The sequence below is a fragment of the Cydia amplana genome, chromosome 21, assembly GCF_948474715.1.
Source record: "Cydia amplana chromosome 21, ilCydAmpl1.1, whole genome shotgun sequence".
Lineage (NCBI taxonomy): Eukaryota > Metazoa > Arthropoda > Insecta > Lepidoptera > Tortricidae > Cydia > Cydia amplana.
In genome coordinates this window covers 998985-1021732 of record NC_086089.1, presented here as the reverse complement: position 1 = coordinate 1021732, position 22748 = coordinate 998985, and the positions used below count along the sequence as shown (strand labels likewise).

The following is a 22748-nucleotide window of genomic DNA, read 5'->3' as shown; positions in this document are numbered from 1 at the left end:
CCTTTTGGCCGGCCGCGTATAGTTTGCTGGAGCGATAATGGGTTAATAAATGATGATATTTTTACTCATACGTACCTACATAACTGCCAATATTGATATTTTACGGCGTCAATCATTAAATGAAAGGTTAAACTCAGCAGCGTACGTACGCTATTACTTGTAACAGTATAAATCTTTATTTTTGTCCAACACACGCTTTGATTCTTTATTTTCGACTGCGCATTTAAAGTATCTATTGAAATTATATTAAAAACTTATTTGTATGTTCTTTCACACTAGAAAATACTTAGCCACACATGTGCTACCACGACAAACCGATACTCGCATTTGTCACATTGATTGGTGTTATATTGACAATCAATGTTCGGTCAGAATAACTCCCCTGGCTCTCTCTGAGCTTTATTGCTCTGAGTTCTCACTCGTTCAGTAGCCGTAACCGGTGCACCTTTGTAACACGACACGTGTATGGAATTTGCCATAACATATGTAAGAGGATTTCATCCCTTCCATATATGCGGAGAATTGAATATTTCAGTATGTTTTATATTATTAAACCCCATTGCTCGGTTTTGTCTTGTGTGAGTGAATATAAAAATTTGTATTACCTATTTCTCTTTTCTTTGCTCGTCAAAGTTGTGAAAGTTTTAAGATAAGAAAGAAACCAAAAAGATACAGTGTTTTGTTTATAATTCTAAAGACTGATGCATCCTACAAGTACTTTGACTTATAGTTATGAATTTAATCTAGATATATTAATCAGTAAATCGTAAGCAATCGAATAATTAGTTAAATCCAGTAAGAAAATGCGAAGTATATAGTCTGTGTTGTGGACTCTGACGCTGCAGTGCCCAGAACGTAGATATGAAGCAGCTCATGGGAGTTTGTACAAATAAATAAGATTCTGGCAAAAAAAAAAACATTTTTGGTGCAAGCTTTTATCGCTGACTGTACTTTATTTTCCACAAGCAACTAATAGGTACTCATCGAGACAATTCTAAAAACCCCAAACACAATTAGGTTGCCTTGTTTTATCACAGAGTTTCTATGGCCACCTCCTGTCAACATCATCAGGTCAGCTCGATGGTACCCTAATATTGCATTGTCACTTGACTTACATATGTGTGCAAATTTCCAGCTTAATTAGAAGTCGGGAGGTGGGTCAAATTTAACTTGCAAGATTTGACCCGTACAAACATAACTACATACATAGGTACATTGCAAGTTAAATAAAAGCTTGTAATAAAACAGATGACACTTCACTAACTTGTGGAAACAAACAATCATCAAATAAAATCTTGTTATAAAGTAAGTAAAGTACTTAAATATCTCTAGCGTTTTATAATGGGCGACGTTTTGTCTGTCTGAAATTTAAACACTAAAGGTGACAGTCCATTTCCAACCGCAGCTGCACTACTGTTCATTTTACTATGGAAATTGACAGTAACAGCGACGCGTTCAGTACCAGTAGTGCAGCTGCGGTCAGAAATGGAATGTTACCCTAAGTGTAAAACTTAATTCGTTATTCCAAGTCTGACTTTCATGAGTTGTAATGTTACTGGCTTAATCACTTGACAACAACGTGTTTCAAATGTGTTGACATGTACTGTGTTCAACTCAAGATAATAGAAATTTTGTAAGGGTCACCCAAATGAGACATTCCTTTGTAAGTTTGAGAAGATACGGCAAGATTTAATTCAATTAACTGAGTGTTCATTTGACAAATCTGAAAGGTCAAATAGTTTAAAAACTGACACCCGATTTCATAATATTTTCGTACAACAAATAAACTATTGCTAATGTAGCTAAATGAGATGTAGACCTCGAAATAAGTTTAAAAATGTAAAAACAAAAGAATACTTAGGCATATGTAGGTACATCGTTTAGTCATTATCACAGCGAACTCACTATCACTGGCGCTTAAGTCCATTATGCCAATTTCCGTCATACAATTTTTTTCCCAAAAAACGAAACGAAAGAAATATTATACTCCACCACCGAACCTGCTCACAGAATTTCACAATCGGCCTGCAGAAGCCGAAAGCATTTTTGCCCAAGCTGAAACGGAGCTGAATTAACTGTAGTTTCCTATTCTGATTGGTAAAAAATCATAAATAGCATGTGAAAAAGAAAGAGAAATGCGACCTGCAGAGGAGAACATCCGAACATACGAAAGCGTTTTTGCCCAAGCTGAAACGGGAGAACTTCGCTAACGCTCGGTCAGTAACAAATCAAATGGTGCACCAGCTAGTTAATGTTAATAGGGTGGAACACATATACAACCATAATAAGGTACATGTATGTACATATCTATTTGAGTAGATGTAATTTCAATTCACGAAACACGATCATAGCCTAGACCACAGAATAAATAATAGTACTAGGTACAGTGGGCCAAGAAAGTGGTCTACCAGTTTTGACAAAAGTTTCTGCGAGATCTAACGATCGCTAAGGTTGACAATTGTCACTGACATAATATGACAATCGACCTTGTTGTCTCATGACGTTCAAACGAAGCTCAACCGTAGGGTGGTAGACCACATTTTTGGCCGACTGTACAAAAGACTCACTCTCTAACAAAACGCGTCTGTTACGATCAGCACTGATATGGCCCTAGGTGGCGACAGCGCCACGCGCGGCTTATGGCTAGCCACCAAAATTGGTGTGGAACGGATGTACTTTTAGCTACCTGTAGCAAAGCGACGAAATCGTGGAGTGAGCCACGCCTGCCTAGACAGACGTATACAGGCTCGTGTTACAATCGCCACGCTAACGATTGTCCCGCAACGCGACGCCTGGATTTATTGTTCTCTATCGATCCTGCGATATTTTTGGACTCGTATCCATGGGTTTAGGACACGGGTCGTACATGTGTGATGTGATGTCAGAGCTCAAGATTTAGGGATCGGGTTGCCACAAGTCTGATTGAACGGGATGACATATTTAAATATTTTAGGACATCTTAAGGGCAGGTTTATCGTAGTTTTGGGAGCGACGAGGTAAGATACATAAATAACAACTGAAGAGTCAAACGCGTCGACAACACGCGCATTTATAATAGATAATAAATATTATAAGTACTTTTTATTTAATTCCAAACCACCTTTCTTATCCTCTCCAATTAAAAAGCTACATTATTTGTGAGTTGTTCGAGATGTACTTAACCACATGTCGAACAAATATTTAATGTAGTTCGTACACAAAAATAAAACACCTACAGACAAAAGAACGTGTCATCAGGTATTGATGAATGTGATGATAATGAGGGATGTATTTTAAGGGATTATTCTTCATTTTTACCGCCCACATATTATTGGCTCCGCGATTTAAAAGTCTGATATTCAAGACGTAACAAAATTACAAAGGTTCTGTTTATTCCCCTTTCCTCAGTGACGGCAGCCTTCCTATAATTTGCGTGGGTGGCCGAGTATAGACGTAACTCAATAATTTTATTCTCTGAAGCAGAAACTCCTTAACATTTCGTAAAACTCGTTATAATTGTTGGAAGAACATGGTCTGGAATATTTAAGTAAGTACGCACTCTGGTTTTATAATTATTTTCCTCCATCATTACTCTTAAATGTGGTTCTTGAGTTCGTGATTATTTTCATATTTTGATAACTTCAGATAAGTGCCGGTAAAAACTCGCGTTCCAGAGTTCTCACACTGTAGAATCGGCTAAAGTATTTAAACAGTTTTAATTTAATTTAAGTTTCAATTCTTCAGTTATGTTCTGTAGATACCAGAATTATTAAAGTGCATTACTTAAATTGACGACATTAGAAAGACGGCAGGGCCGAGCTGGCATAGAACCGCCGCGTACAGAACAACATGGAAATCCATGAAAGAGGCATATGTTCAGCAGTGGACGCAAATATGCTGAGAAGAAGAAGAAGAAGAAGATTACTTTAATACAAGTGTTCTTTATAAACGACCACTTTCTATACTTAGTTAGAATAATCGGAAATGGATTCTACTTATGTAATTGAGACTCAAAATACTTACGAAGTCTTAAGAGCCACCTTTTAAAATTATCGAGTAATTAATGTCATTAACACATTCAGTGCCGAAAACCCGACTATCGGGTATTTTATGATTTCGGTTGGTCTGTGACTCTGCTGTGTTTTGTTCCCAGGCCGGACGACCCGATAGTCGGGATCGTGGTACTACAGCTTTATATGACGAAATTTGTGTGGCCTGACGCGGATGTCTTGTTTGGCTGGGTGGCAATGAATGAGTTAAAGGGTCTAACGCGATTAAATTTTTTTTCCGACGTTTCAGCCAGGTTCCAGGCACTAGCTGTGGTCACGGAAGATTGACATTAATTATGTGTACAAAACACGAGAATCGATAGTGTTAAATTTTCGAGTTCCTAAAATTCAGACTACCAGGACTTTAACCATTACCAACTTTCCAGTTTTTGAATGAGCGCCGTAACTCCAAAAGTCAAACAGGGAGGGATTATATTATTTACGACTTTGTTTTCGATCCCTGCAGCTCAAAAGAGCATTGAAAAACTTTCTCTTACAGATTAAGCGGCTTAACTGACGTATTATGAACGAGTTATGAAGTATTTTCCATTTATAGGTATTCTATAAGCTTTTCAACTGGCGGAATATTAACACACAATTTTAATGATTTTAAAGATTTGCGTAGCTTTACACTTTAAAGAACGATATTCATTTTAGCTATTATAACGATATTCATTTTAGCATTTAAAATTAATACAAAATAGAAACCAAATTAGGTATCGAATGTTTTGAATGAAAATTAAAATATCCATATGTAAATCCAATATCCCGCTGACATGAATATTCATTTAATTTCCATCAAATATATCCGTGTTTATTTCACAAACTTTGTTTTCATTTCGTTTAAAATATTCAAGAGTATGCCGCGTTAACAACCCTGTAAACAAAATCGCCAGTGAGAGAGAGATTTTTTTACGCGAATACGGGAAGGGAAGGGTTATGATTTTAGTAGGCTGCACGTATAGTCACAATGGCGGTAGAACAGTCCCAACCTGTAAATATTTATGAAATAAAACTATTAAAACGGATTACATCGCGTATATTGATTTTATACCACATCCCGACGTTTCGAACCCTACAGCGTCATCCGTTGACCACGAACGCTGTAAAGGGTTCGAAATGTCGGGATGTGGTATTAAATACAATATACGCGATATAATCCGTTTTAATAGTTTTATTTCATCAGTAATTATCGCGGTAACCGAAGACAATATTCTGTAAATATTTGCCGTCCAAGTGCATAATTGAAGCTCCGCAAGGGCCATTCATGCCATTGAGCAGTTAATCCGCTACTGAAGGTAATGGCGATGGCGAGAGGCAATCTGGGACACCTTTATTAGAGCCATAAAGTCAGGTCGCTGGGCCTTGTGGTAACTTTGTGCCAGGTTTAGCAATGGGCTGAAGATTGATTGGTATGTGTACAGTTTGGATGATCGAACGAGCGAGCGAAGCGAAGTGAAGTTCTTATCGAACGAGCGAGCGAAGCGAAATGAAGTTCTTACATTCAACTTGGAACACGCGGCTGGCTAGGGGCACGTCCCGGCATTTCGATGTTTTTAAGCTGACCTATCAGAGGATAGTTTGATACACAACAACTTTAGTAAATTTGTTCTAATTTAAATGAAATTAGGCAAACGTATAGTTAAGGGCATTATATTTTAGTCATTAAATTATGACCAGGCTTGATCAAGGGGTTATGGAGCTAGAAGAGTCTAGAAAGCCAAAAAGCTATTTGTTAGGGGTCTTGCTATTATGGTCATATTGTTTGCAAGAAAGTATGGTCGAGTTTGGCATCAAATGAAAGTGCTCGGCTCACACATTTAATAATATTGATTTTGAATTTGCCATTTTAAAATAATTAGCGACATAAAATAAACATAATATAGGCATTTGACATTTGTCAAAAAAGATTACGCCTTACCGCAGATAGAGTCTGTGCGGAAAGAGAAGAGTCGTGGAATGTATGGGACCCAATAACTACCTGTATTCCACGACACTTCTCTTTCTTTTCGAACCGCGAGTTCTCAGTTCGAGGCGAACTACTAGTATCTAGATTAGTGTACTATGATTACTTGTACCATTATATTTCTACTCAGTACAGTCAGCCTTTTATATATTGTAGCAATTAAAGTAAGCATTTCTATCAAGACAGATCTCTACTACTATGGTAATAAAGATGTGTTCCGAAATATTAAGCCTCTTTCGGTTATCCTAATCTGATGCTAGATGTTGGTACTTACGAATAAAGGATGACAGGCTAGACCGGTTCGAGCCCGGGCCGAGGCGACCCGCACGTCATTTTCTATGACGGCTGATCAGATCACGTGGTGCTTTCCATAGAAAACGAAGCGCCGGAAGCTCCGGCCCGGCCTGGCCCAGTCTAGCATGAGTCATCCTTTAAGAGGTTTGTCCGATTATTCAATTTATTCACCAGCTCATAGCCGTATTCGAACTTCAAGATATTCACAAGAGACGACACGTACTAGATCCATTCTAGATACGTTATAGTTTAGATTTCAACTAGTTCTCTTTTGCTGCGCAATTCGGGCAACCAATGTCACTTTTACGATAGATCGTGTTAGATATCTATTAGATGTGAATTAGATCTCCAAGTAATATCTTGTGGAAATCGTTCAAGAGTATCTCCAGAATCGCGAAAATGTCAAATTTGACAGGTTAGATCTTAAACATATCGTTATCGTATCTTGGCGATGTCTAAAAGATATCTAATGTCTATTACAAAATCCGAATCGGGCCCTCAGAGTTAAAAGATCATATCGGTTGGACTTAGTGAAAGTATGAAAAAATGATTTAATCCGCAAAATAAAAAGTTTGTAAAGAAAATAAAAAGGCTGTAAATATTAGTTTACGGTATCTTTTTAAAGTCCACGTCAAGGTGTTACGTGTATCAACCCCGGGCTGAATTTAGAGGTTATAAATTATGGCGACCGCGCGCTATTCAAGACAACCATTTTCAAATGAATATTTTGTAGAGCCCTAAAATCACTTCGAGTAATGGAGACTAACTTTACAATGAGTAGTAGGTACCTATTTATGTGAGTTCTGGCATGGTAATACAATTGCAATTGCAATTACACTATACAATTACATTACATTATTGTTGTTGCAATTTTACTATACTAGAAATATTTGAATAATTATTCAATGTCACTTAAATGTTTTAAATAAAGGAATTATAATATATTAAATATATTTCAAATACCTAAAACTAAACATCTTTAATGAGATTTCATCAATCTTTTTAAAATTTAAATTTAAAATAATTGTCACTCCACTGTTATCATTTACTTTTCATTTGCAATAGGTATTTTAAAGATTTCGATATTGTTCCCTGCATTTTAAAATCTCGAAGGCCTGGCGAAATCTTTTCGCAGTATCAGGCGTGTCTCACTCTGCGATTTCGTCGCTTTGCTACAGGTACCTAAAAAAAGCGGCCAAGTGCGAGTCGGACTCGCCCATGAAGGGTTCCGTATTTAGGCGATTTATGACGTATTAAAAAAAAACTACTTGCTAGATCTCGTTCAAACCAATTTTCGGTGGAAGTTTACATGGTAATGTACATCATATATTTTTTTTAGTTTTATCATTCTCTTATTTTAGAAGTTAGGGGGGGGGGACACACATTTTACCACTTTGGAAGTGTCTCTCGCGCAAACTATTCAGTTTAGAAAAAAATGATATTAGGAACCTCTATATCATTTTTGAAGACCTATCCATAGATACCCCACACGTATGGGTTAGATGAAAAAAAATTTTGAGTTTCAGTTCGAAGTATGGGGAACCCCAAAAATTTATTGTTTTTTTTCTATTTTTGTGTGAAAATCTTAATGCGGTTCACAGAATACATCTACTTACCAAGTTTCAACAGTATAGTTCTTATAGTTTCGGAGAAAACTGGCTGAGACATACGGACGGACAGACAGACGGACAGACAGACGGACAGACAGACAGACATGATGAATCTATAAGGGTTCCGTTTTTTGCCATTTGGCTACGGAACCCTAAAAAGTACATCCGTTCGGCCCCAATTTTGGGGAAAGCCATAACTAAGCCGCGCGTGGCGCTGTCGCCACCTAGCGGCCATATCTGTGCTGATCGTAACAGACGCGTTTTGTTAGAGAGCGAGTCTTCTGTACTTAGTACTATTATTTATTCTGTGGCAGTATACTAGAATATAACAGTAGGTAAGCAAATGAAGCAAGGCCCTAGAGGCTGTACTAGACAGCAAGCATATCCAATTACAATATGGAACATTGGGATGGACATTCGTCTGACCCAGAGTCAGTGCTCATGAGGGTTGGAGACAGTTTGAGGAGGCCTATGCCTTACGGCACATCAAACTGAGAGATAGAATATAAAATATTCAATTGTAATATATGTTGTTCGGAATAAAAGGCTTTATTATTATTAAATGAAGCAAGGGACATTCACTGCTGGACAAAGTCTCTAATGGCTGTTGTAATACTCGATCCCTGCCATACAATACAGTACGATACAGTGTTTTTCCGCGATTTTTACTATGTATCCGACCTTTATAGAATACGTATTACGTTAAGTTTTCCGATATATGTCGATACTCTAGAACTTTTCGGACCCATCGATAATCCGTTACACGTGCAATTTATAGCCACCTACAGGTGGTTGGTAGGTAGTCACAATCTCTGATCTGATCTCGCTTCTATTTATGAAGCCTGTATCAATGTATAGTTTTGAGATCCGTACGTCCCACGAAACCCTAAAAAATGGACATCACTATTAATCACCCACCATACGTAGGTTATATTACTCGTATTATTGTCAATAGTTATCGCGATATACTTGATACAATAACGCGAAAGATCAAATCCTTAAAAATTTTGTCACGCAATATTTAATAAATCTCGTTACATTCCGACTACAAATCGCAGATTGCCGCATATTCGCGTAATACTACTTAGTATTCCTGTACGAGAGAGAATCTACGAATTCGCTAATGCTACAACAGGGCTGCATGTTGTTAATTCGATTAGCGCCGTCTGCTCTTGTCGCTGTATCTAATTTGTAGCAAACATTCTACTAAATCTCTGTCTGCACATAAGTACCTACCAATTTCGTTCGGCATGAACATCGAGAAATAACATGTGTGAGGTGTAAATCTCGCTATCGTGCTTTACGAGTAGGTATTTACCCCGTTGTAATAGGAGTAGATGTCATTATATACATCATCCTTGTCATCATATACGCAGGAAGTGTCTGCATTTAATAACGTCATCGTAAAGTTGCCATCAGATATATCGGAGCGGCCAAGGTGCTCACAAATATTTGAACACGCCTCTATTGTCAAGGCGTTAGGGTGCGAGTTGAGATATTTAGAGCACCGCGGCCGCTCCGATATATAGGTATGGTGGCGACTGTACACGCTTCATTGGGGGTCTAAAAGCCGGTCATAAAGTGACGGTCACTACACAACATCCACACTGTCTCAGTCTATATTTCTTAGTTATGAATAACATAGCTTAAACTTAAGCTGCAAAACTCCAAAATAAGTGAAGATACCGCGTACACTGTACAGCCTATATATACATGGTTAGGTCTTCATATGTATTTTATGTACATATACAACAAATTTTTACCCGTCAGAATGGCACCCAAAGCAAAATCTCGCTATCGTCTTGGGCGATAAAAAAAACAACGGGTTGCACTCCGGGAGTGCCGACAGAAGTGAAAACTCAATGACTAGTCCAAAATGTCTGCAGCACTACTTAATGTATAATTGACCCATCCTCCTTTCTATTGAAAAACTTTAGTTCCGAAATTGCTGGCCAGTGAGCTTAAATTTGTAGCGTTAATTGTTTAAAATTCGAATAGAAATTGTAAAGTTACCTTGCAGACCTCGCATCTATCTCGCATCGCATATTTGGTCATGATATTTTGAGCTCTATTCACCAGTACTAGAGTTCACTTTTATTAGCGATTTCACCAAGATGTAGCTTTATTGAATTATATTTGAATGTAACTGTGAGATCCTCGTATTTCAGCCCGTACAAGATTAGAACCTTTTTCATGTAATGTCATTGAGTTTTTCTTTATTGATTTAAATGCCATCTAAATGAGTGGCCATCTAAACCTTACGGTCACGTGATCGCCTTACGCTGTCTCGAGTTTATCATTTTTTCCCCACCTCAAAAAGTGCCCACCGCCGCTAAAGAAGTTTTCACTTCAAAAATCACGTTTGGTACATATGTACAGTCAGCTGCAGAGAAAAGGTAGCCCCCTGCATAGAATTATAGAAATTCGTATGCAACGGTGTTAAGCGAATAGTATACATGCTTCGATATGGTTAATCACCTGCACTAAGGTTTCTAGGTCACCTTTGAGCATTGAATATTGCCAACGAAGCTACTATTACTGCCTCCGTACCTACGCACGATGCAATTTTCTCTTTGACACCGGATAGGATGGCATGCTGCTTGCTTGTGTTTACAGAATTCATTTGACACCTTGTAATGACGAATAAGCGAAGAGAAAACTATGATTAAAAGTAAAAATAAACTAATAAAACGCTGAAAAGCCGTCTAAGCTAAAGAGCTTTCCAAGTAAGTAGACTTGCCTACAAAATGTATTTAGGTAAACACTCGAAAGATATTAAGCTTTGTTCTAAGTAAATACTAAATAAGTTGGGTTAAGACACACTTGAAATCTTGCCCACGCCTTAGCATGTGCAGAACCTGACACCTTTCAAATCCTTCAGCAGCGACCCGCCTACTTCCCAGATGCTATTTCCATCGCTATCCTATCGCACACAGAACATATTAAGAGCCAACAGGAGCTAAGATTTAAATATTTTAGGTAAATATACCCGTCTCGCTAACGGAAGCGGCTCCTAAAACTAGTGCGATAAGGACAAGGCGAAAAATCCTGCGTAAAAATCTCAAAAATCGAGGTTTCGTACTCGACTGTTTCCTCCTCCAAAACTTAACCAATCGTAACCAAATTTGGAAATCTAAATGATAATGACATTATCTGTGTCGGACCGTTTTGCTTTTTTGACTAATTGATATCAGTTTTGAATAGCACGCCTCTCATTGCGGCATAGTCAATTAGGCCATGTTGGCCATTTTTGAAGGGCTCTAGCGCCTTAAAAAACAAAAATGTCAAAAAAATCAAAACGGTCCGACACAGATATTGACAATATTAATCTGTGTTGAAAAAATCATTGCTCTAGCTTCAAAACCCACGGAGGAAACAGTCGAGTACGTTTGTATGGAGAAATGATCACTCCTGTTGGCTCTTAAAGAGGTTAGAACGGCTATCGCGCGCAGTTAGTATCGGAACCGATGTCGCCGCTCGTTCCTCTCGCGCAACGGTAGTAAAAACTAGCTAGCGCCTTGTGTGCGTGGTAAATGGATACGCCTCCTTTAGACAGATTTGATGTCTGGCTTCTTATCTGAACGTTATTGTGGCGCAAAAAGGCATGTTTACTTCGTCTTTCGGTCAGCGCGGGCGAATAGCATGCCAGCGTTTGCTCAAAACCGCGGCAACACGTACCCTACTCGCATCGCCATTCTAACCTTATTACTTGTTCTGTGCTATCGCAACACCTCTGGCTTCAATATTAATTAGTTTTACGGATGTCCTGGTAGCGTTATACTGGCTCACCTAAGATCCTGAATCGCCTGCACTCGCACAAGCAAAAAGAATGCGCGGCTTGGGACCAATGTGGCCCTTCAGTCCGCCTGACTAGTCCCTTCCTTAGGTCGGAGCACTTCTCAACTCCAAGACGCCGCCTCGAGTTGTCGAGGGCTCTTGCGAACATTTCAAAAGGTTCATAATGACACCGCAGTTGATATCGCCTGTCGTGGGCGGTGGAAAGTATTCAACCGATTTAAAAATAAGTTGCAGTCGCAGCTGTTGTTGCCAAGTTGTTTGATAGGCTTCTGTGATCATTACATACTTAGGGTCAAGTTGGGTAAATATAAGACACGCGGGTAAAAATAAGACTAAGTTTTTAACACTCAAAAACTTATTCTATTTTATTCCTATTCCATTTACAAACATGTATATACTTGTTTTTAAATGGAATAGGAATTAAATATAATAAGTTTTTGAGTAATAAAAACTTAGACTCATATTTACCCGTGCCTTATATTTAAGTAGTAACCTTGAACTAAATATATGTATAAAACAGGCCCTACGTTTAACAGGCCTGAATTACAGTAAATCTAAATAAATACATCACTAAATCACGAGTATCACGGCTAATCCGGTTTAAACTTATTTCACATTGGTCGCCATAACTGTTATGGCATACGAGTAACATATAGGTAACTTCACTCCTATTTATATTAATTGCTAAATAGCATGCACGCGCTACGCCCATGTAATCAATAAATTTATCAATCACCTGTCACGTTCAGTCATCAGTAGGCATCGGAGTTTTTGTCGCATGGTAAGACTAATAGCAAGCTATGGAGTGGACATTTGCCATAAATGTAAACTCTTATTCATACTCATACTCATGATTAATTTTATTTAAGGGCTGCGCATGAGGTAAAGGGTTAAGTAGATACCTAAGTTTAAGTTACCTATCAACTACCTAGCTTGCAAATACATAAAGGAGCCTCGTCTGCCAACAAACCACTCTGTGGTTTGGCAGAAGAATATATGTAATTAGTTATAAGAAAGATCTCTGAATAAACGTTTTATTTATTTATTTATTTTTTTAATATGAGAACAGATTACTAAATAGTTACTACGTATATGAGTTTAATTTATTAAATCTCATTTGTTGCAATAGAGCCGAAAGTGAATGGAACTGTCACCTAAGAAAATAACCTTCCACAATTAAAAAAGTTATGAATTAATTCTATCACTACTGTCATTGATTAGTTGTTTACTTGAAAGATATTTTACGTTTCAACATGTGTCCGTGTATACTTTCATACTTATTTAAACGAGAAATTGGAAAGATTAATCAGATGTGCGATTTGGTCGAATCAATTTTATCAGCGGTCAGTACCTACATAACATTAGGTCTTTCGCAGCGATGTAGTTTGTATAGTTGTATGTTAAAATAGTTGAAGTTATGAATTCATAATCTAATAGAAAAATATTTTTTTATATAATTTGACTAAGATAATATACACGACTGACCGCTCTAAAGGCATTTTAAGATAAATTAAATAAATGAGTATGAGTATGAATAAGAGTTTACATTTATGGCAAATGTCGACTCCATAGCTTGCTATTAGTCTTCCCATGCGACAAAAACTCCGATGCCTAGTCATCAGTTTATCGAGTTTGTCAAGCACACCGATATTTCTACGAAACAATAATGTGGTCTAATAAACTAGGACATTACTTCATGTTTACATGGCTTGTGACAAATTATAATGCTTTCCATATATCAGCTGCATTATAACATTAACAAAGTAGGAAATGAGAGTAGGTATACATGTCGGGAATATTCGAATTATTTAAATCTGCTATCATCAAGTTGTTACCACTAGTAACAGGTGGAAAAAAACAAGCAACAACGGTTGCACTCCGGGAGTACCGATAGAAGTGAAAACTCACCTCACTATGTTACCGACGCACGGTAACACGATACATACGTTTAGCGGAGGTATTCTATTTATTTATTATATATTACTATCATTCTCAAATAAGATCACACTTTTTCATTGACATGTTTATATACATACTGCCATGACAAGGTCAAATTATTTGAACATAGGTAAAGAGTCTTGATAAGGAGTCCGCAACATAAATGTCAAATAACATTGAGTTTCTCTTTATTGATTTAAATGCCATTTAAATTATGAGTGGCCAGTGGCCACCTTACGGGGCTTACGGTCACGTGATCGCCTTACGCCCCTTACGGTCACGTGATCGCCTTACGCTGTCTCGAGTTTATCATTTTTTCCCCATCTCAAAAAGTGCCCAGCGCCGATAAAGAAGTTTTTTACTTCAAAAATTCTAGCTTATCCTATGGTAACAACTTGGTCATACTGTGAATAACTGAGGAAACAAAAACCCATTACACATTATGTAACACACATACGTGTATGTACGTAGTAGGGACCCAAGTTAACGATTAACGGCCCAATTCAAACAATCTTTATAAGATGTCACAGCGATACGATAACGATCTGTCAGTGTCAAAAGTGACTTTGCCTCAACCAAACACGTCACTTTTGAGACTGACAGATCGGTATCTTATCGCTGTGACATCTTATAAGCATTGTTCGAATTAGGCCGATAGTATCTCAAAGAAATATAAGCGGCACCCAAAAACCATAACCGAGGCATCTTGAAGACGAAATTGAAATTATGTTTGCACTTCTTTTGATATCGAACCAAGCAAAGTATCGTTCCGCTTACGCAAATAGGAGGGAAAGATTGAGTGCTCCGGTTTCCAGAAAATTGAGTTATGTCGTTTTATCGCGCGGGGAAATAGCCTATTGTAGCGTGATTCGGCTTTTTATTTAAATTGAAATTAGCTATTGTGTATTTCTTTTGTAGCCTTTATTGTTTTTTTATTGTTCCTTTGTTGCTTTTATTTTCTTAAAAAAATAAGGAGGTCGACTCGATAAAATGTCATATTACTTTGTATTTATGATACGACCTTGATACGACTTGCAATCGCAAATTGCCAATATAGCGATCGAAATGCCACATGATATGAAAAGTCTCGCAGATTTTACCATTCCTCTACCATTATAATATACTGATACTAAGGACCCACCCCGGGTTCGCACGGGTTAACAAATTATACATAAACCTTCCTCTTGAATCACTCATCAAAATCCAAATCTCATCAAAATCCGTTGAGTAGTTTTAAAGATCTAAGCATACATTAGGGACGGACAGACAACGGGAAAGTTTAGAGGGAAGTTTAGATAGTAAAAATGATCCTCAAATTTATTAGTTAAAACAGCGGTATTTGTATAATAAATAGTTGTACTCGTATAGGGTATAGGGGAAGAACGTAGGAGATAGAACAACTACTAAAATGTTTGTTTACTTTACCTCTGAATTGGAACGAATGTTCAGCTATGAGTTTCCAAAACTTTACATTCTATTTTCTTTCTTGTATTCCATTCCTATTTTGGTATTTCCCAGTATTGCATGAAATCTAATTTAATTTAATGCAGGCACCGTTGCACAAATTAAAATCAGCACCCACGTAGCCAACAACTCAGTAACGCTTCAGGATAGCCAGTATTAAGTATCTCCTGTGTTGCTTACTTGTTAGCGTGTCTAAGGGTCAAAATACACTGGAGTGAAGTTCAAGCTACGGGATACCTAATTCAACATGAGTTCAAGCTACGGGAATCAGGTAGGAAGCTGTAGCGCCAATATTTGTAGCGTTCGCACGGCAACGCTCGGACGCTTACTAACTCTGAAATAGACAAACATATTTTTTACTCTCATCCTTTAAAAGTATGTACTTTACAGCAGTGAAGGCAACGATGCACGATGTTATAAAAACATGCTTGTTATAAGTACGTACACATATGTCGGTGCATTTAAGTAATTGCTTTTAACAAGGTTCTTAGAAAGTACTAAGTAAGTAACTTATAAGATGTATTTATTTAATAAAAACACTTAAAATAAAACCTTATAAAAAAAAAATTGGCCTAGGTCGTGGTCGCTCGGTGGGGTGCCCAGAAGGCTGGCTGCATTGCCCCGCTGGATGGCAATGCTGATCCGCTGGGCAAAATATTGGCCAGCCCTCTGGTCACCAGAAGCCTCTATAAGGCGCTTTGACAGCTCCTTATAAGTAGAGGCTACGCGCGCTAGGTCCCCACGGCCCCAGGGTTTCCACCCCAAACGCCGCAAATATGTAGCTACTACCTAGTGTCTAAGATGTAATTAAAACTTTGATAAAGTGATTATTTCGGTTTCTTGTACTTATAGTTAACTAATATTTTGAGAGTGACACTGTTTATTCAAGTAGAATTCGAGCATTGATCTCTATCTAACTAAACTAATAACATTTTATCAACCAAAAACGTAACTTTTCACACTGGCAGATCAGTATCATATCGCGGTGACGTCTTATAAGCAATGTTTGAATCGGGCCGTAATACTACTTGTCAAACCAAAGAACAAACATCGGGTTTGACTGGGTAAACTTAGGAAGTTTAGGAACTAAGGAGTTTTGGCGATTGACTACAGAATAATATTACATTATTGTACTTACTCGAACATCAAACGGTGTGGGCGGCTATTATTTACATAGGTACCTACCTACCTACAAATGTGTGTTCGTGCGCCAAGTCACAGAATAAATAATAGTACTAAGTACAGAAGACTCACTCTCTAACAAAACGCGTCTGTTACGATCAGCACAGATATGGCCGCTAGGTGGCGACAGCGCCACGCGCGGCTTAATTATGGCTTTCCCCAAAATTGGGGCTGAACGGATGTACTTTTAGCTACCTGTAGCAAAGCAACGAAATCGCGGAGTGAGACACGCCTGGCCAAGTTTTGTGAAACATTTTCCTGCAATAAATATATGATACCATTCGTAGCAGAAAATTAAAAGTGGACCAAGGCAACCTTGAAGTACTTACTTACGTTATACGAGATAGCACGTGCTCTCGGGAATTACACACGTAAAGTCGATAGAAGCGACGGAACTTCTTACGAGTCTGTGAGATATTTATGTTTATCGAATCGAAGGTAACCAGTGAGTCAACAATGTTTGAGTATGTTAGTACCTAAACCTTGAAATATTCACGCTCGAACATAATATCGTCATTTACGTGGCTCGGTATGTTTCACATTTAGGCTTTGATAGGCACTCAATTTGTTTGTGGTGCCTTGGTAAATTCAATTGTAATGTACCTTGTGTTTGCCTTTAATTTTAAAGATGTTATTTAAAGTGAACTTGTTTTGAGAGGCAGGCTTCGCAATTATCTTAAATATGCAAATGTTAAATAAATTGAGCTGAAGAAATTAACACAAAAACGTAAAATTAAATAAATTTGTCTAAATTTTATTTTTGTTTGAAGTAAATGTGGCTGCAACTGGAGTGAGCCTGTATGTGCTGGGATATTTATTTATTTACAAACAAACAGTCTCGTATTTACATTAGATACAGATGTATTTAGTAATGTTGTTGACTTACAGTGTCCTTAATAAAATAATAAATCTTTTATTGCTACAAATGGGTTACAATTTACAAATTTTCATTACACAGTCTAACATAATAAGTAATAAAATACACACATTAAAATAATATCCTTAATTGAAATAATACCGTAAAATGGGGTGAGTAGGGTCAAAACTGAAATACAAACCTCGATAACATTTTATTTTTACATATAAAAACTGAATGGTGTATATGTTTATAATCTAACGTAGGTTAGGTTAGATTATAATCTCCCTACCGTCAGTTTATAATGTAACTAGCGAGATTATAATATGACGAGTGTTTACAATTTTACGGTGACATATATAATAAGTGTTCCGGACGTTTGTATTTTAGTTTTTATTTTATTTTGTGTAGTTCCATTTCATAAATTTGACGATAAAGAGGAAAACCCACCTCACCCCGTAGTGCCTCGTATTTGGGGTGAGAGGGGTTTTCATACAAAGGTGATTTTGGAAGATTGTTGAATCGATTTTTTTTTATGCGTATTACTATAGCTCCATTTTAAATTGGAATACATAATTTTTGTAGCAGTAGCCTTAAAATCCCTTCTCACCCCCCTCTCAAACCTTCTCTCCCCATTCATAACCCCACCTCTCCCCGCGAAACCTACTCACCCCGTTTTACGGTACCCTAATTTAAAATCCCCTAAAATCATCCAAAAATCATGCTTCGAATGACCCCGTTTCCTCCTACGCCATGCTACCATCATCTGATGTCCAGACCTCCCCCACCAATTTCAAATGACCTAATTTATGAATAGCCCCTAGGTATCTGTATCTGCTAGACACTCGAAAAACATTACTCTCAGCGATTCGGATAAAAAAGACATGCGCATTGAGATCCTTTTCGGAAGTCCATTGAAAAGAATAATCAGAGCTTTTCGCCAACCAAGATTACACGTTGTTCACGGTCAGTTGCATCCCACGCTGGCAAGTATGGCCATCATCAATCGTTGACGTCACGCTTTGATGTGGTGGCGCCTCACGGGGCGATGTGGGGCCGAAAGTTGCGACTAATTGTATCCGGGCCCTTGCCGTTGGCGCATGTGATAGAAAAATAGCGGTTTATATGCCACCAGGTGGAATTCGATGACAATAATGATAAAGATGTTGATGCTTGCTTTGAAATAATGAACTACTTATTAAAGTTTTTTGGTGTTTCAAAAAAACAATCAATGGCTGGCATGTCACTGCTGGGCACTGTGCACATATAATACATACAAGTTTCCCGATCCTTTATCGATAAGCCAGTGGTAAAATATACAATAAATTAAGTACCTACATGAATTACGAAAAGCTCTAAGGTATGAGTTTTGCACCACTGTCTTCGGTTTGGGAATCACAAGCTCGACCAGACAGTTAACACGAACCAACCACATAAAAAATTGCCTAAGCAGTAGTACTAAGATAGTACATAAAATATTGATACCTCATAAGATAAATACCTACCAAATAGCCAAAATCTCATCAATTCGTCTTTGCGGCGCATTAACAATGTCGCAACTCCGTGGATACAAACCGGACACTCAACCCGGATTCGTTAGACATTCGTTAGTTTGTCGCCACTACCTATTTGGTAGAGTTGCTCACACCTCGAAAAATAAAAATATTCTCTGTGGCTTTTGTGTCAATTTCCCGAGAAATAGGTATGAGGTGGCAATCTTTCCTAAGGATCGGCTACATCGCTGCTCAAAAGACGGTGACGTTATGCTCAGTTTAGGATTCCGTAACCGCATCGGATCAAACGAGCGCATGCACGGTTGAACGTGATGGCGAAACTGAACACAGGCGTATTTAGTATGTCTTCTTAGGATCTCTAAAAAAGGGGAAGACATCCTAAGTCTTCGCTATGTTATCTCGATTTTCCTTCCTTTTTATGGAACGCTCTAATAGCTCATGTAAGAAACTTCGTGTCAGATATTTTTGTGCGGTTCGTTGTGGAAGATATTCTAGCAAGTAGAACTGTAGGTACGTTGTACTCGTACGTATATACACCTCGGCAGTTCATAAGGTTGACTGAGCAATTGATTAGTGAAATCCAGGGGTGACTTCACGCATGATTTGCTTTCAAGATACTTGTGATGAACCCATAACGTGTTGATTTTGCACAATAAGACGAATTGCTTCGCCGAACCGAATTAAACTTAAAGGTTATTGTTTACTGTTAGTGGGTAGAGAGTGGTTGGTGTACTGTACATCATACATAATAATAATTAAATAACCGGGCACCGACTTCAAACATATCAGTTGGATATGGAATCAACTTCAATAGGATAATAATATTTTCTTTTATCCCTTTTGAAGTCGGTTTACTTTTTTTGTAAAAATATTTAATCTACGAAGTTTCCCGCGTGTGACTCTTATCAATGTGGAGACCGTACCACATAATAGACAAAACTAACTACATCGAAAAGCCACGCGCGGCAAACCTCACATTAATTGCCCCGTCTAGACTCGAGGCGGAGGCATGCTTCAGCACTCGCAACTTAGTTCCGCCACTTTGCTCTAGCTAACTTTGTACCTTCATGTTTGATATTAATTTGTATTAAAACAGCTTCACTTAATAGAGATACTATTCGTATTAAGCTTTCCCGCGATGGTAAGATTTTTTATGAATAGGTATTTGATATTTTCCTTAATACTGTTTTTTCTTCTTTTACAGGTTAAAGTGTGATGAGTACAGTGACCCAGTGGTAAATAATGGCTGTGAACAGCCCTGGTGGTTACCCCCCTATTTCCCCCAAACCCCACACTCCAAAAAGTCCTCGTCACTTTGTCTTCCCCCAGAAGAGTCCCTCGGTCGCATCTAGCACCTCTTCTTCTGGTTACTACACCCCTCAGTCTGGATGCAGCTATGACAAGCACAATCAGCCCCCCAAGTCACCGCTAGCGCACGGACATCGCAGCCCCATGAGTCCCAGACATTTCAATTTCCCCCAAAAGTCTCCATCAGGACGCTCGAGCCCTTGTAACCCTAGCCTCGACAGGCAAAGCCTGCACTACTCCGCATCTCTGAAGCACGGTCGACGCGAGAAGTCCCGATCGCCGAAACCGCCACCTGTTCATATACACACTAACCCCGGCTATGTGTCTCCCAATCGCACGAGAAAATTGTACGGCTCGACATCCACTGTCGGTTCCCCTAGGCTAGTGACGTCACCCAGCATTGTCTCCAGTCACACTGACGATTCGATGGATGCTATGCCAGGAACTCCCTCTGCAATGCTTAACGACGCTGACGACGAAGCGACGACAACATCCTCGAGGATCTGCCGTAAATCAACATCAGATCTTACAGATATAACTGATGACACGCCTCAAACCCGATCGACCAGTATTAGTAGACCCTGCTCGCCTATGCGAAGAGGTTCCATGAAGGGCGGTCTTGCATATCTAGCCAGTAGAAGGGGCTCAAGAGAGTCGACGATGTCAAATTGTGATTCGGTGGAGGACATCGGGCCTCTAAATTTTCAAAATACGATGCGTGGTAGACAACGGCGGACTTCGAATTTCTTAGAATTGCCAGGTGAGTACAATATGCTGTCATAACAGTAAGTAGTTACTCGTTTCTAGTAAGCCAATGAGCTTAGGTACTGTAAAGGTACTCTACAACGTGACAATGGCATAAATATCTGTTAAAGTTAAAATTGGAATTTAAAATTAGAGTTGTGAGCTTCAAATATGCTATAAAATAAATGATTTAGCATGGATTCGAAAAGTTATTAGAAATGGCCATTAAATTGGTAGCTTCATAACACCGGCCGCGGCAACTTTTCTCATCATTTAACGAACTTCCCGAACATAATGCAGGAACTTTTTTAACTACTTATCCGTTACCCTCAATATGAGTAATTTTGTGAGATTTCTTCTCGTAAAATAAAACAGGTAAGGTGACATTAAAACAACCGTTACAAAATTTCTTATAAGTTGGAACTGGAATGTACGTGAAACATACATATACCACAGTGGGTTTTAAAAAATCCATGTTTGACGCTTCGCCATTGAATGTGCACCATTTCAATTATATGCGCTATTGGCATTTCTTTGATACACTTTCATAGCATGAGAAATGAATAGTTATTTGTACAACAAGAGATCAAAGTTTGATATTTCTTCGAGTGCTTATTTTGAGTCCCGTGCAAGCGAAAGATTCTATAGTAGATTCTAATTTAGAATCTTGAGCGTAGTAAGGGACTCAAGACTAAGCGCGCGAGATGTAAATAACTTTGATCTCGTGTAGTTCACAAAACTTTTCACCTCAGCAGTGAGAACATATTAGAGAACCCAAAACATTTATTCATTCTTCATCGCTTACCTCTATTCACTCATGTCTTCTTAAGATATACCAACAATTAAGTTTTCACCTCAGCAGCTCGAACAAGGGTACTTTGCTACTGAGTGAGCAAAATCGCATTTTGCTCATTTTGTCTCACTCAGTGAGCAAAATGCGATTTTGCTCACTGTTTTTAAGTAGCAAAGTACCCTTGTTCGAGCTGCTGGGGTGAAAAGTTATTTTTGTGCAGTGGTGGAGCACTCCCGGCCGCGCGTGTGCTCGCTGCCCGAGAAGCCGTACAACCCGCGCGTATCGGACGACCTGTACCGGCTGCGAACCTTCTCCATCACCACCAAGGGCGGCATCGTCAACTGCGGCGACTCGATCTGCAACCGCCGCTCGCGCTCCAACACCTCCGTCAACTCCACCAACAGCAGGCAAGTGCAGAATAAGTTTTTTTTGACAATATTTCATAAAGTAAATTCAATTTGTGACAAGATTTTATCGCTGATTGTACACACAACCATAGAGAAATATAGTAAGACAAGAGTGCTCATTCCATACATCAGTTCAAACTATTAATTTCAGTGTCTACATCTTAGCATCGAGTAGCGGAACTATCAGTACTGCTACATCTGTTGTCAAGTAGCAGTATTGATAGTTCCGCTACTCGATACTAGATGATAATAGTCTTTTTAGTACTAAAACGGATGTATGGAGTGAGCACTCTATGTATTTTTTTGTCTATGACACAACACACACAACAATTGGATCGTGTTGCCGAGGTCGACCGAATAAGAGTCGAATAATACTTATTTCTTCATGTTGTATCATTGTGCAGAGAAAGCTCATGGTAATAACAAAGACCGAAGATCGGAACTCTTTATTCAAACTATTCATATTTCGAACCCTTGTAAAATAATATTGGGTCATCAGTCGCTCTGAGTCCATCACATTACGTTCCTAATGGAAATCTCTGGAATTACCCAACACGAGATTATCCTAATACACATAAACAGAGCGAACACTATCATTACACAATGATCTGACACAGCACAGTCAGCTAATCAGATTAGGGCAGATTTGTGAGCGATGTCCGTCTCGCGTGCCGCCTTCTGACCCACATACCACAAGATGAATGAAGCCGTTAGTCGCACCTCAAAGGAAAATGTCTCCGCGTTTGCTTTACCCACAGCTAGTCACCTTAGCCAAGCGATAAACAGCTTTAGCACAAAGTTTTAAAGTCTCAAAATTTTAGTATGCTGTGTCATGTTGATTTTTGA

At 38.5% G+C, this 22748-nt stretch overlaps 1 protein-coding gene across 1 annotated transcript in view; it reads left to right on the top strand.

Moving 5' to 3' along the window:
- The window catches only part of LOC134658041 (uncharacterized), a 67249-nt gene that overhangs the window by 10152 nt on the left and 34349 nt on the right, over nt 1-22748 (top strand). The window contains exons 2-3 of the mRNA XM_063513648.1: nt 19855-20718; nt 21716-21902. Of these exons, the coding sequence (XP_063369718.1) occupies nt 19893-20718; nt 21716-21902 (1013 nt within the window). The 5' untranslated portion in view covers nt 19855-19892. The remainder of the gene's footprint in view (nt 1-19854; nt 20719-21715; nt 21903-22748) is intronic.